Source organism: Xiphophorus couchianus, chromosome 20 (assembly GCF_001444195.1).
Source record: "Xiphophorus couchianus chromosome 20, X_couchianus-1.0, whole genome shotgun sequence".
Classification (NCBI taxonomy): domain Eukaryota; kingdom Metazoa; phylum Chordata; class Actinopteri; order Cyprinodontiformes; family Poeciliidae; genus Xiphophorus; species Xiphophorus couchianus.
Window position 1 is genome coordinate 662,925 of NC_040247.1, and position 15,797 is coordinate 678,721.

Here is a 15,797-nt window from a genome sequence, read left to right on the forward strand (position 1 = left end):
AAATGAAACCCGGAAATGTAGGCATTACTGATTTAGTGCAGAGCGCCACAGCAAAGGGGAAAATAAAGCAGAAAACCTCTTGAATAATAACTCTACAACACTCTCACTCTGTGTTGGCTATGGTACACACAGACCCGCTACCATAGCAACTGAGACGACGACCATATCAGGATTAAACAGCAAAAATCACTCAAGGATTTCCCACACAAAGAGAATATTCAATCCATTACAATATTACTTTTTTATGCTCAATGTTTATTTTGTGATTATTAATAAGTGATTGCTGTGGTAGATTAGCCACTTGGATTCACCAATCTACAAAGGTTGTAGATTGATGAATCCAGGCCAGTGGTAGCTAGCAGACTAGCTACCTCTGTTAGCTAGAGGTAGCTAACTAACAGACTAGCTAATTTAACCACCCGTTCTACAGCACATCTACATCTTAAGGTTGTCAAAGTCAAGCCAGCACAATGGACCCAATTTCCCCTCACTGGCTATTTTTTCTTGGATTAAAAGTCCTTCCTGACCTTCTTATCTTGTTATCTTAGTGTGGACTATTAGTAGCAAAACACTGCGTCCCTCTTTCTTTTTTACATCAGGCGTCTATTTAAGATTTAGTGCATTATATCGATAATCAAACAGCTCAAACCGATGCCAGTCATCGCTGGGAGATGGGCGGGATGTTTCGCACGTGACTTCACAAAGCATCGCACCAATAAAGCAGATTAAGAAGCAAATATGTGTGTTACCAATGTGGTTGTTGGCCATCCTTTTCAGCAGGCAGGGCTCGTCCCGTCCAGACGGCGCTCTGATGCTGGCGGTCAACACGCTGAGGTCAGTCTCGTTGATGTCCAGGAAGAAATCTGCTGCAGAGCCCAGTTTAACCTGAGAGCGGCGCTGGTTGTCCTCTGGAAAACACGGCGACAGGAAGACGAACAAAAACTACATCAGGCTGGAGCAGCATGGACAAGGTGAGCGATGAAAGACTCGCCTCTAGCCGTTGAAATTACATTTATAAAACCTAATTCAGAACTAATGACTAATCCGGTAGACTGTTTAATATGGACCATGCCTCAGGGATTTTGTGTTTAATACTCTGTATTTTTGTTCAGCTAATTATAGCAAAAGCCCAACATGTTAACGACCACAACTGAAATCCATGAGAAGTGGACTATTAAAATATTCTAATAGTTCAGACACCAAATATATATGAATTAGTATGCTTAGCGGAAGAAAGGCTCAATAAAAATTACAAGGAAAATAGACAAAAAAGAACAAAAAAGTGGAAAAAAAGAAAGTGAAAAATAAAATTTATGCAGAAAATTAAAAAAAGGGAGAAAAGAAAATTGGAAAAGGAAAAAGATGAAAAAGGACAAAACAGAAATTTTATAAAATCAAAACTGGACAACTGGAAAAAAAGAAAAAGATAAAAAAACAAAAGAGAAGGACAAGAAATAAAATAAATTGGGAAAAAGATTTTCTCACTTATGCAGCCAAAAAATAAAAAAATCATATGTTTGTACGTATGTATGTATGTGCTCACAAATATACAACGTTAGAAATGAAAACTAAACTAGTTGGGATTGGACTGCAGACAGCTGTCCTTTAAAAACGTTTCTGTTCAACCTGCTGGCTGATGCTGGGATTAAACATTAAACAACACAAAGTTTAGTTTATGTAGAAACTAAACGCTACATCTAGAAATGTAGCGTTTAGTTTCTATGTTCCTCAACTCTGGAACAAACTCCCAGAAAACCTGAGATGTGCAGAAACTGTTAAACAATAAATTTATGAAAGCTTCCTAAAGAAAGGTGCCAGTCAGTCACTTTTCTAACTTGTATTTTGCTTCTTTATTTTCTGTGAAGCATTTTAAATGAGGTGGAGCAATGTAGCATTACCATAAAAGTAGAATTTTTCTGTTGTGTGTGTGTGTGATGGTTATTGTCCTGTTTAAGGCTGTGTGTGTGTTGATGTGGGTTCTGACCCGTGATCCTGGCGGTAAACGGGCTGCCTTCGATGTGATCTTCGTTGTATTTGACCAGGATGTTGTAATCTCCAGGCAGCGTGGGAAGGTAGCTGACGGTGCACGTCCCGTTCTTATTGTCTACGCAGCTGATCTCCGCTTTGGACGGACCCTCGATAGCCAGGTCCAGACCGCCTGGAGAGAGAGAAGTTTAGATTTGTTAAAACAGCTAACCACCTGTAATGTGACGTTTTTAAACATTTCTATGCTGGACTCGCTCCTCTCCTGCAGCGTACCTTCAGAGGCGTCTTCTGTGCAGACTGTGAAGGTCGCCACCTTGTTGGCGACGCCGTAGCTCAGTCCAGGCCCGAAAGCCGTAACGTTGGGGCTGCTGCTGTGGTTCACGTAGAACTGGAGCGGAGACTCTGCAACAAACAGAACACTGTTCAACCGATTTATAACATTTCTTTTAAACAGAAAGAGTGACTGCAGGAGAGAAAAGTCACGGTTTAAAACATCCACTGAAGTTTGGAGCAGAAAGACATTAACCACTTTAATAGGTTCTGGTATGATCACTTTCTCCTGGTACCAGCTGCAGTTCCTTCTCTGGACAGCAGATGTCTCCAAACTCAACACATCTCACCCATTAAACATTGAAGTTTATTTTTCTCTATATAAAAACTGGTAATTTTACTAAATAAAAGTATTTTTGGGTTATTTTAAATATAATGTAAACTAAAAAAATTATTATCAGAGCACAAAGCATAGAATTTATTTATCTTTTATAACAGTTTTTCTGCATCGGACAGATTTTTACAAAGTTCTAAAAGCAGCTTTACGTCGGTACCGACCTGGGATGTGTGTGCCGTTGTACTTGATGTGCATCTCATGCAGGCCCGGCTCAGTCGGGGCGTACTGGACTATCACTGTCCCATTTCCGTTGTCTGCGATCAGCGGCTGCGCAGACTTGCCTGAAGGCATCAGCACCTCACCTGCAGAGAGAAACGACAGTGAAGGCATCATTTCCGCTCTCCGTTCCCTCTGCTCCTCTCCTCTGTGACGGAGTTTACCGGTGATTTCTCCCGGCCTAAAGGCGAACGGGATGATCATGTCAAACGGTCTGAAGCCACTGCCGTTCACGCTGCTGCTGATTGGCTGGTAGTTCTCTGACATCACCTGGACGACACACAGGTGGAGAGGGATTAAAGCTGGAAACAGACTCCCTGAACTGCACTGCAAACATGCTACTGCATCCAAGCGTTTACATCCATGCTCATATCTGTACAGATCTACAGTTTTTTATTGTTAATTGTAAATAATCTGTTTTTTAATGCTCATTTAAACATGAGCATTTTTTAATTTTTTTTTATGTAACCAACTCAGTTAGAAATTCCTCTGAACTGGAGTATTTATGTCAAAAATATTCAAAATGAAATCATTTTTAAGTACATCGAGTCAAAGATAATGTTTCTCTATTATTTTATATATACAAATTGTCCGTTTTGTGTTTAAAGATCTATATGGATAAATAAGATTTTTTTTCTTCAAACTGCTCCTTTTCATTAAAAACCTGGGTTGACATGTTCATTTTAAACTGTAAATTAATTCAATAAGATTTGCCCTTACTGTACTTTGTTATATTCTATCTTTGTTTGATAATATCCAGTGTTATATTATCCATAATTTATCCATAAAAATCCAAACCTGAACAAATGACCAGATTATTAAAATCAGACCAATCATTATAAAATAAAAATTTAATTAGTGTGAACTGTGCATATTTTATTGGCTCTGGACATGAACAGATGATCTGCAGGACAAAAAGGATGAATTTTGTTGGTAATCCATTACAAATATCTGGAACATGGCTGTGTGTGTGTGTGTGTGTGTGTGTGTGTGAGAGAGCTGGTGAGTGTATTGTGGTACCCATGGCTGGAAGCCAGCGCTAGGGGGACCGGCCTGTCTCTGTTGCTGCGCCATCTGCTGTTGGCTGATGGGAACTGCATCAGTAGCCTGAGGGACACGATAAAATGGATTATTTCTAATCATGAATAAAGTTACCAAGAATTACAGAGTTCCTCATAAAGTATTAATTTCCTCCAAAAGGTTATTTAAACCACAAACTGCAGTGGATTTTATTGGGACTTTAGGGGGGAGGCCAGACCCCTTGGAGGCGGGGCTAAGTCCACCCAGGCGTTTTGCACAGCTCAATGGTTGCCATGGAGACTAAAGAATTTCTTAAACATGAATGCAAGAATCAAAGCAAAGCGGAAATAACATTATAACAATTTACACGGTACTGCCCTTTTAACTGGTTTCTATACGTTTCCTGTGGAAATCGGCAGTAAAAACGACGATCTAAAACTCGACTCGGCATAGTCAGCCTCACGCTGTCATTTTTATGAAAGGAAATAATCTTTGCGTTGATGTAAGTTAGCGACGGCCCCCTCACCATGACTTTGAACGGACTGCGCGGGATGTTTTCCCCTCCGAAGCGGACGTAGATGGCGTAGTTCCCCGGAGCCGGCGTGGCGTAGAAGATGTCAAAGGTGCCGTCTTCGTTCTCCAGAACCTGGGCCTCCACCTCGCTGCCGTCGGGTTGGACCACCACGCAGCTCACCTTGCCCTTTCCGGCCGCCTTGGCGTTCACCAACAGGCCCAGCTCCTCGCCGATGGCCACGGTCGGGCCCACGCCCGGTCCTGGGGAGACGGAACCGTCACCGATCTGAACCCACTGAACGAAGAGCCCACGGAGAGGAGCTGGTCCCCCCCACCTTCTTCCAATCTCAAAATTGGTGTCATACATTCAGTAAAAGTTTTTCATTTTAAAGACATGAATAAATGACTCCAGAGATTTGCCACTCCCTGATTGCTACAAAAAAAAAGTTGCACAATCGTAGCCGAGTTGATCGTCACCAAATTTGTTCAAGTTCGTAAATGTGAAGGGGGGGAATGATTGACCTCTGACCTCTGGAAACTTCCCGCATTTACAAAAATCAAACAAATTTGGTGTCCAGCAACTGTACTACAAATATTTCAGCTGCACAACCATAGCACAATTAACTAATATCAACTTCGTTTGATTTGGTTAAAGCTGCAGAATGTAACTTTTATGCGTTTTTCACATTTGTTACAACTGTCAGTATATCATGACAATTTATTATGAGACAGAATCTGTGAAAGGTTTTCCTCCATGTCCTCCCTGAGCTGCTATTGGCGTTTTAAGAAATTAACCAAAATCAACCAATCAGAGGCAGGAGGCGGGACTTAGCGCAGTCGATCAGTCTGATGTACTCACTGCCAATTGTGCTAATGGTGGATAAACAACTTCAGGAAAATGTTTATCCGCCGCCATCGGTGGCTGTGCTAATTCTAACGTTAGCATTCATAACAGAATCTGCTGACGGGGACAACCTGGCAGCGCCACATGAGATTGTGACCAACAGCGCTAAGACCCGCCTCCAGGCTGTGATTGGTTGTTTCTATTTAGCACTGGGAGAAGGTGGAGAAGTTGGATTTTTCATAACATAATGACTGTCACAACAGTTTCAACATATTTAAAAAATATATTTTTTATAAATTTAGATTGCAGCTTTAATGTGGAAAACCTCAGAGACTTTTTTTTTGTAAATCTTAATTATAGCAGCACAAACAAAAATTTGTTCTCAACAATAGTTTGACAGCAATTTGGTTTAATTTGAAGAACTTCGCTTGGGTAAACGCCGTTTTTACCCGTCACCGTGCATTTGCTGGCGTCTCCGGTCGCCGTGGCGCGGACTCTGTAGGGCGACGCCGGGATGTCGTCGCCGCCGTACTTTATGACGATGGTGTAGCGCCCGGTGCGGTCGGGGACGTAGGACACCGTGTAGGTCCCGTCATCGTTGTCATGGATACTGGACTGCTTGGGTTTCCCATCCTGGTCCTGCGGTGGACAAACGCATTGTGACGCAGTCTCTTCTGGTTACCATGTGAGGCGAGCGGCTTACTGACCGTGATGAGCACGCTCAGCTGGCCCTGGCCGGCGTCTCTGGCGTCGATGTTGAACTGGACCGGGAAGCTGGCGGGGACGCCGCTGGTCAGCCCAGGGCCGCTGGCACGCACTTTACTGGCGTCATGGGTCGGCAGAACCCTGAACTTGAACGGACTGAAGGGATCAGATAAAACAACAGTTAAGAGTTGAACGCTAAAATTTCAACATTTCAGAAGCTTTAGTTTGAAAACCTTTTGGGATCGTTTCCTTCTGTGGGTAATTTAACTGATTGTCTTGGATTATTTTGAATAAGATTCATTTGAATTAAGTACTCCATAATTGTCACGGTAAATTTTTCTTGGTGATAAATTATCCCAGAAGTTATTGCGATAAAGGATGATATTGTTGTTTTGAGACCATTTTCAAGTAATATAAAAGCAAAAGCATGTCATATAATAATATAATAATCTGAATGCTTCCATTTTCCCCATTGATGGGTTATTTTGCTCTTAATATGAAGATATATTTTTTAATATTTTTCCTTTAAGTAACAAATATGTACTCCCAGTATCACCCAAACACCTTGTTGTGTGTGTGTGTACCTGCGTGGAACATCCTCGTCTGCGTATTTGACCGAGACGGCGTACGGTCCCTCCATGGATGGCGTGTACGACACGGTGTGCGTCCCGTCGCCGTTGTCCGTCACCTCCACCGGTTCTGCCAGCCCCTTTGGGCCCGTGACGGCCACCGCCAGCGGCGCCTCGCCAGCCTTCCTGCAGTCCACACTGAAGGATTGTGGGATATTTGCTCTGACTCCCGACGCCACACCTGGACCCGACACCTTGACCTTACTGGAGTCGACCACGGCTTTCACCGGGACCTTAAATGGACTTCCTGGAAAATAAAAATATGAGGGGTTTAAATGTAAAATACAGGTAAAAACTTAAATAAAAGTGTTTTTTTGCCATATTTGTTAAAAATGTCACTTTGGTCAAAATATGGTAAGAGACAGATAATTATCTGTAAACACTGAAACGAGCACAGTGGTGTCCAAAATGCGGTTCAGGGGCCGTTTCTGGTCCAGGGCAGCTGCTCGATTAAAATCTTCTGACAATGGAAAATGCTCTAAAGTATTTATCTTTTAATAACCAACATTTCAAAGCAAACAGAACCACATTTATTTAGTTACTTGGTCAAAAATGAAAGTTACTGCTTTCATTTGATCGATTAAACTTTGGTAAAAACAGGAAGCGTTAAAAGTAAAAAAAGACACAAATCCTGTTCTTGCAATATGGCAAATGTGCAAAATCTTTTTTTAATGTTGGCTCTACAGTGATGCCCTTCCTTGTTAAATTAACATATTGAATAATTAGTTTATTGTTGAACAGGAAAAACCAAATTTTTTTGTGTGTGATTTTTTCCCCTTCTTGTGTAAGATTTTGGCATTTTAATGGATATTCAAGACAAAAGCAGATCCTCCTTTTACGTCCTGCTCATGTGCTGCAGATGTGTTCAGACATCATGACATCCCCAGCCGGCGGAGCAAACATCAGAACCACGAACCGACGCGGCTCATTAAAGGTGTTAAACACGCCAAACAAAGTCAATAAAACCGAGCCGCGTCTTTGCCGTTGGAGCCAAAAACCTCTCGGCCACATCTTTGAAGCATTAAAGTTGATCGCTCGGCACGAGTTTAACGAGACAAAAACAATCCGACAACCTCAGAACATGAGGCGGAAATGAGGCCCGAGACATCAAAGTTTATTTATGATGCGTTCAAGGCGAGTGAGACGCGAGTGAGTGTTTCATTCCTTTTCGTCACGTCATATTTATCATAATCCCCACAAAGAAACAAAAATCATCTGAAATCCGGATTTTAACGAGAACATCTGCTAACACTGAGCCAGCATCAGACTGAAGAACAGAGACTTAATCCTGCGTGGAAGCATGACCTCACCTGGGATGTGCTCGCCACCGTAGGTGATGTTGACGTCATAGAGGCCCGGCGTGAGCGGAACGTACTCCACGCTGCAGCTGCCGTCTTTGTTGTCTTTGCACGACATCTTGGACTCAGACGGACCCTCCACGGTGATGCCGAGGCCACCGATTCCTGCACCCCTGTGGGGAGAAACGACGGCATGACGGTAGAGAACAGGTCCAGCAAAGACGCTGTCTTATGGTTTATGACAGGTGGGAAAGTTTTACAATCTCACGACTCGATTCAGATTTCTGGAGCCACAATTCAAAAATTAACTTGTTTTTTTTATTTAAAAATAATGATTTCTGCTTTAAACCATCAGTGTTCAAAGGATTCTCATGATCTACTTGATATATATTAATATTTGTTTAGTTATTGAAACAATGGTTTTGGTTTTTGAGGATTTAATTTTTGGAAAATGTGTATTTTTGGGGGGTTTCCATAGTTCAGAGTGATGTCAGCATACAGAGGGCGGCCATCTTGTTTTACAGCTTCTGTTAATTTGAACTTTAAATTCAGGTCAGCTCTAAGAAAAAGATAAAAACTTCAGTAATGAGAAAAGCTGATTTTTCTCACTAAGAAATCATTTTGTTTTGGAAGATGCGACGCTGTGAAGCACCTGGTGATGATGCTGAAGGCGTTGTTCTGGTCCGTCAGGGCCTGCTGCAGCCCCGGCCCAGTGGCCACCACCCTGCTGGGGTCGCAGCCCTCCGTCACAGAGACTCTGAACGGACTCTTGGGAACCGGAGCATCGTCGTACAGAACGCTGACGCTGTGGACGCCTGGGAAAACAAACCAGACGCTTCAGAACCCCAACAGTCCCACAGGCGGACGGGTCGGGTCTCGCCCTGCAGCCTTACCGTTCTCGAAGGGCGTGTACTCGACGCTGTAGGTCCCGTCGGCCTGGTCGGTGACCACGCACTCCGTCAGAGCGCCGGACGGATTCTTCACCTCGGCCTTCACGTGCTCTCCTCCTCGCCGGGTCAGAGGTCGGGCGTCCACTGTGAAATCCGTGGTGGCTTCTCTGAAAACGGCTGCAGAGGAAATTTAAAGTTCTTACACTTGAATTTTAGTGACTTTTCCCCCAAACGGATCTGTTCCAGCCGCACACCTTGGCCCTCGATACCGGGTCCAAACACTTTGACCTTGGAGGTGTCGACTGCAGGATCCACCATCACCTTGGCCGGGAAGCCTGGCACGGATTTACCTCCGTACTTCAGCATCAGGGTGTACATGCCGGAGGTCAGGGGGACGTAGGTCACCGTGTACGTCCCGTCCTGGTTGTCCACCACCTCCGTCTTCGCTTTCATGCCTGAAATACAGAGAAAAAATATGACAAAACATCATATTTAGGATTATTCTTTTGTCTTCACACCGAAACGTTCCTCACATTCTGCTTTTTCAACAGTTTGAGCTCAGATTAACTGGATGAGAATATCTAAAGATCAATGTTCAGGTCTTACCATAGATTTTTATGCCGTTACTTTTTCCACTTTCGCTACATACATGAAGTAAAATGGTGCTTCTTAAAGAAATTACCACCACTTTTCTATTCTAGATATTAAAAATATTAAAGTTGTATTTTAACAAAAGGTTAGGTAGCTTTAGCTAGTGTAAAGTTTTATTTTTATGGACTGAAGACAAATTGACTCTTTGGTTTTCAAATGTTGCAGATGTTTGATTACATAAAGGAGGCTGAATATAAATTCACACTTTTCTAAAATAAATAAACTCTTTCAACTGGAAGTTCTGTTTATCTTTTATAGAAATCTCAAACTTGCACGAAGGCTTGTTGTAACATGATCAAATTAAAATTTAAACACTTTCTAAGTTCTAACTACTGACCAAAACAGGTTTAAGTTCATCAAATTAACTTTAATACAACTGAATTATTTTGGATAATGTGATGCCTCAAATGATACTTTATCTACAACATAAATAAAATTAAACTAGCTTTCACTTCTTCACATGAGAATCTTGCATTTTTTCCAGCATTGTTTAGTGATAAACATAAAAATTATGAAGTATAAAAAGTTATACAACTTGCTTTGTGGGACATATTAGCCAGATAATTTATTTAATCTAATAAATTTAATGGAAATTAAATTTTTATGTTATGTATTTATATTGACACTTTATCATTATTTTGCTCAATTTCTATATTTTAAATGTGAAGTTGAATTACAATAAAGGTTTTCTTTTCTATTAAATGCAGGACGTTTCAGCCTTCCCTCCAATTTAAAACCGGTGTATTAAATCTGATGAAAACTTTTACCCAGAAGTCTCGCTGCTTCTTCGCTGAACACACTTTGACCCAGGTGGCCGTTTACCAGCCGGTCTTACCTAAGCCCGGCCCAGACTCGGGCGCCGCGTCCAGGCTGAGCTGACCCGGCCCGGCCCGAGAGCAGTCCACATTCAGAACGCTGATCTCTCCAACCTGCAAACACCAGAGGCCCAGATTACTTCTTCATTTCTGGACCGAAACCATCATCTCTAGTTTAAAAAAAAACAAAACATAAATGCTCTGAGCAAACCTGAACAGAATAAATCTGCAAACACTTTAAAGTTTAAGACCTTTAAGATTATTATCAATTAAATTTAAGAACTGCATCAACTCAGAAACAGCCTTAACACCCAGAAAGCAAAGCTTCCTGCACAGAATAAAAGAGATTAAACAACAAAATGTAAGGCCTGTGGTTAGGTAAGCTTTCGTTTTTTATGTTTTTTAAGGATGTTACTAGAAAACACAAAATAAAATAATTTTACTTCTTTCCTTTTGAGCGTCTTAGACTGAGAAAAACACAAAAAAATTAAAATCTCTTTTTGTCTCAGTCTTGAGAGCCGATTGTTTAGTTGCACCATTTAATATAAAACTTCTGCTTTAAAAAATGTTTATACATTTGATTATTTCTGGAGAAATAACCTTGGAAAGTTGTTTGTTTATTAGGGATGCACCAAGACACGTTTTTCACTTCCAATACCATATGTGAGATTTAGTATCAAACAATACCGACCCGATACAGGAAAGCAGCTGATTGACTTAAAATGCTTCTTTTTAAAAATGTATTGAATTATAAATGTATTTTATAACTCTGGACCAGAACAGCACATTTAAATACACCATTAGCTTCACCAGTTGAAACCTGTAAAAAACAACTTTAATTTGTTCAGTCAGGGCAATTAGGAGAATAGCAGCTGATGTCAAAAAATTGCGAAGTAAAAACAAACTACATGTACAAAATAAACTACAAAAAAACTACTTTCAAGTGGTTTAGGAATTTAGAAAAATAACAAAATAAATAATGAAGCATGGCGTCGCTGAGAGAACAAAGCCTAGAATTAGACTGAATAGATCTGCCCTCATGGATCAGAAACCTTATCAATACCCGATCCATAATTTTTCTCAATATTGGGATCAATGTAGATATTAATATCGGATCGGCGCATCTTTAGTTTGGACTAAAACTTGAAGAACTCAAGATGGCTGAACAATAAAAGCAGCAGAAAAGTCTCACCTTCGCCTTCTTCAGCCCCGACCCTGAGGCGACCACCTTGGAGGGGTCAAAGGGCATCTGGATGTCGGCTCTGAACGGCGAGCCGGGGATGTGGACGTTTTCAAACAGGATGTTGACCAGGTAGTCTCCGGGCTCGGTGGGCAGGTAGGAGACGGAGCAGGTGCCGTCGCCGTTGTCCGAACACTCGATCTTCGCCTCGGTCGGACCCTCCACCGTCAGGCCCAGACCGCCGGTTCCGGCCCCCTTCGTGTCGATGGTGAACTCGGCCGGGTCGCCGACCAAACCTCCCTTCAGACCGGGACCGAACGCCTTCACCTGGAACCACAACAGACCGACGTTTTCATTTAAACCTGAAGTTAACCAGGGAAATAAATACTTTGGTCAGAGTAAAAAAGTATTTGGTGAGGAGGCGAATCAAGCGCTGAGAAACTGATCATAAAATCTGATTCAACATTTTAAAATTCCATTATTCTTCTTTTGTTTGCGTTTGATTTAAATTTATTTTATTAGAAACTGCTTTTTTTATTACAAACTATTACTAAATATATAGTTATGTGCAAATTCTGGCAAATTAAACATTAAAAATGACTACAAATATCCAGAAACACTTAAATCAACACTTTTCGATATTAAACTTTACATAATAAAACTTACAGTCGGGTCACGTGACGCAGTTACCCTGAGCGGAAGCTTGTCGCTTTGCTCCCATTTCTCTCGAGACAATTTGGTTTATTTTTTCATTCCATCTGAACTAAAAAGCTGTAGGCTTATCTTATAGCAACCCGACACCATGCCCAGCCCTGAAACAGCCAAATCTTCCGCCTATAAACCAACTGAAGAGCCAACAAGGAAGAATATGCTAACTAGCAAAGAAGCTAATCGGCAACTCAACAGCACAAGCTGCTCGCTAGCGGCTCTAGCCGCAGATATTTCTCAATCTGTCACCGAGAAGATTTCAGCTCTGATGGATAGAAAATTTAAGGACTTTACCGCCACTTTGAGTAACATTTCTGCTAAATTAGAAGCCAACACGGAGCGCATTACGGATGCAGAGCACCGCATTTCAGCGGTGGAGGATGACATGGCGGCGGCGGGACCCAGGTGTTTTACTAAGAGTAGAGGAGCTGCCATACTAATCCATTACAGTCTTCCCTTTACATTGGAGAAAACTATGAGCGACAATGATGGCCGATATGTTCTTATCTCAGGTTAGTGACTCTCCAGGTGTCGTACAGTTCCAAGTCTTGGCAAAACTCTCTCTATCTCAGACTTTTTCTTGATGTTGTAGTAGATCTAGGAGAAGACTGGTCAACACATGGGTCATGAATGCAATTAACCCCCCCCCCCAATACAATATACGCTGTGTGTGCTTTAACAGCCGTAATTGTGTAGTGTCTCTTTAAGATACTCTAGTATTGCTAATGATGTCACAAGTATGCGCCACGGCTTCTCTGTAGAGAGCGTGGGAGAAACGTGATATAGACGGACATGTTAGCTCCCTAACTTTCTTTAGTAACGTTACGGGTTGTTTGAACTCTTCTCATTTTCATGTCTGATAATGTAGCAGCCGTTCAACCGGCTTTGTAAGGTTGGTGAAGAGCGTATTTATTAAAGGACAACACTGGAATTCCCAGTACCAGTGTGGTTGGGCGTTTTTGACCGTCCTGACGAGTCTGCCGCCTCCTCTCCTCCCTTAAACACAACCCAAGCGTTACACTACCGATGCAATATCCGACAAAAGCTTTGGGAAGAAAGTAGCCTGATATATATTTGGACCATATATGCAACCTATTAAAATGTTCTCTATAAAGATAACCTCCCTTAAGGGTGGAAAAGCTCCTGGACCTTCTGGACGGCTTCTGTCCAGAATTCTATAAGAAACCAAGCCACCTAGTGGTGGGACCACTTACTGACATGTTTATACACTCGTTTGGGCGTGGAGACTTTCCTCCAACACTTAACCTGGCGAACATCAACCTCATCCTTAAAAAGATAAACCATCAGACGTCTGTTAGCCTTGTCGGGGTAGATAGTAAGCTGCTCTAAATTACTGGCAATGAGGCTGGAGAAGCTTTTGACTTTCTTAATAAATCCAGATCAGACTGGGTTCATACACAATCGTTTCTCCTTCACAAATATGAGAAGATTACTTAACATAATTCAGTACTCAAGTCAAACGAATTGTAGAGCCTTTGCTGTATCTTTAGATGCTGAAAAGGCTTTTGATAGGATTGAGTGGAAGTACTTATTTAATGTTTTGTAGAGATTCGGGATAGGAGGCGATTTTCTGAAATGAATCAAGATACTTTACAGTTCCCCGTCTGCCTGTGTTATGACTAATGGTGTTCGACCTCCACCTTTTACTCGACAGGGTTGTCCTCTATCCCCGCTTCTATTTGCTCTTGTGCTGGAGCCCCTAGCAGTGGTTATTAGATCATAACAAAATGTACATGGCGTGATGATTGGCGGTAAAGTTCACAAAATAGCGTAACAAAACCTGACATCTCGATACCAGCTATCTTGTCCACTATTTATGAGTTTGGTTCTTTCTCAGGTTATAAAATCAATTTTGATAAATCGGAAGCAGTGCCATTAGGTGGTGCTACTGTCCAGGACCTACCCTCTGGTAGGTCCCAACATGGCTTCATTTACCTTGGAACTAATGTGACCCCTAACCTGACAGAGCTATGGAAGCTCAACTTCTCTCCAACACTTAGGGAAATAAGGAGGGACTTGGAAAGGTGGTTTGACCTTCCCTTATCACTTATGGGGCGTATAAGTTTAATTAAAATGAACATTTTCCCACGACTTTTATATCCCCTCCAAATGTTACCCCTTTGGCTATCCAAAAAACTTACTGTGGATATAGAGAGAGCATTTTCCAGATTCATTGAGACCATGATAGAAAATCACAGCTTTACAGCTCCCTGTGGACAGAGGTGGCTTGGCTTTGCCAAACATCTATTATTCCAATTGGGCTTGCCATGCTCGTTATCTGTGGGAGTGGTTTCATGCTCATCTCAACTCGAACCCTTGCCTTGACTCGTGGGCCTCTCAGCCTGCTTCCTTGTGGAGCCTCACAACCGGAGATAGGAAAAGGCTATCAAGAGATATTAAACATAATCCAATCATTTATAACACAGTTAGGGTGTGGCAGAGAATTTGGAACCACTCAGGAGGTGGGCTCTGCTCCTCACTCCTGACACCTTTTACAAGGAACCAGGATTTTATCCCAGGCCTTCAGCCCAACATTTTGACCTGTGGCATAGCAGAGGAGTGAGAGTGATCGGAGAACGTAATCATGACTTTTCAACAATTGCAGTTAGGCCTGTCACGATAGCAAATTTTGCTGAGCGATTAATTGTCTCAAAAATTATTGCGATAAACGATAATATTGTTTGAAGACCTTTTTACACTGATTTAATGGAAATGATGTAATAATGCATGTGATTTCCTGCCAAAGATAGATACACTTTATTTTCAAAAGAATATTTAACACTGGAGCTGATAAACAAAATAAACAAAACAACCAAAAACAAAAATAAAATGGATTCTCAGTCTCTATTAACAAAAAACGCACTTAAAAAAAAAATTAAACAACATAAAGTAAAAGTGGAAATAAATACTGCATTCAACCGAAAGAGTGCAGATTATGAAGTCTATATACTATATTGCCCTTCAGTAATAATTAGATTTAAATAGAGAAAATGGGCACATCGACTACCTGATGCAATAGTTCACACTACATGATTTTTTGCTCCTATTTTTCCCCTTATAACAATCTTAGATCGTTGGTCTTTCTAAGATTGTGTGGTGTGTTATGGTAGATCATCGCTCCGATCTAAATCAGGGGTTTTCCCCGACTGGGATCTTAACGCAGCCTGTTGAATGTGACAGGCAGCCAATCAGAAAGCCTGGATTCTCCTCTGCACTTTCTGAGGGTAAATTACGGAGGGGAATCCCAAACAGCTGACACAGCGCAACCCGAAGTCCAGCGGACATTGGAGATGATATGTGGAAACAACATTAATGTTTATTCAACATGCAAAGAATATAGAAATGACAAGAGGAGGAGTTGGAGCGAAATACTGCAGTTGATAAACCCGGTAACTTTTCAGCTGTTCTTTGTTAACGTGACGTAAATAGTTTATAATGATTTTCATTCAGTCAGGACTTTACGCTGACACTAGCCACATGCATTGCAGGTAGATTATAGTAAAGCATTGATTAATGCCTGGTTTTAAAATTAGTTCACTGAACTTGTAGCCATTATTTTGTGCCCATTGTTGGACACCACACAGCAGGATCGAACCGGATGGAACCGTTATACCAAGGATTTCTGTCGGCTAATGTGTGGTCTGTTAGGTTTTG

General features: G+C 41.6%; 1 protein-coding gene across 2 annotated transcripts in view; it reads right to left on the reverse strand.

Annotated features, from left to right (window-relative positions):
- Positions 1 to 15,797, reverse strand: part of flnba (filamin B a) — a 69,350-nt gene that overhangs the window by 11,261 nt on the left and 42,292 nt on the right. Inside the window, exons 23-38 of one of the 2 annotated variants that reach the window (XM_028004104.1) lie at positions 11,427 to 11,741; positions 10,255 to 10,348; positions 9,023 to 9,223; positions 8,772 to 8,945; positions 8,531 to 8,693; positions 7,891 to 8,051; positions 6,536 to 6,827; positions 5,954 to 6,107; positions 5,696 to 5,885; positions 4,416 to 4,663; positions 3,890 to 3,976; positions 3,034 to 3,139; positions 2,815 to 2,955; positions 2,260 to 2,388; positions 1,985 to 2,158; positions 750 to 908 (exon numbers count right to left, since the gene is read on the reverse strand). In XM_028004104.1, the coding sequence (XP_027859905.1) occupies positions 750 to 908; positions 1,985 to 2,158; positions 2,260 to 2,388; positions 2,815 to 2,955; positions 3,034 to 3,139; positions 3,890 to 3,976; positions 4,416 to 4,663; positions 5,696 to 5,885; positions 5,954 to 6,107; positions 6,536 to 6,827; positions 7,891 to 8,051; positions 8,531 to 8,693; positions 8,772 to 8,945; positions 9,023 to 9,223; positions 10,255 to 10,348; positions 11,427 to 11,741 (2,788 nt within the window). The remainder of the gene's footprint in view (positions 1 to 749; positions 909 to 1,984; positions 2,159 to 2,259; positions 2,389 to 2,814; positions 2,956 to 3,033; positions 3,140 to 3,889; positions 3,977 to 4,415; positions 4,664 to 5,695; positions 5,886 to 5,953; positions 6,108 to 6,535; positions 6,828 to 7,890; positions 8,052 to 8,530; positions 8,694 to 8,771; positions 8,946 to 9,022; positions 9,224 to 10,254; positions 10,349 to 11,426; positions 11,742 to 15,797) is intronic. The other variant, XM_028004103.1, reaches the window with a different exon arrangement.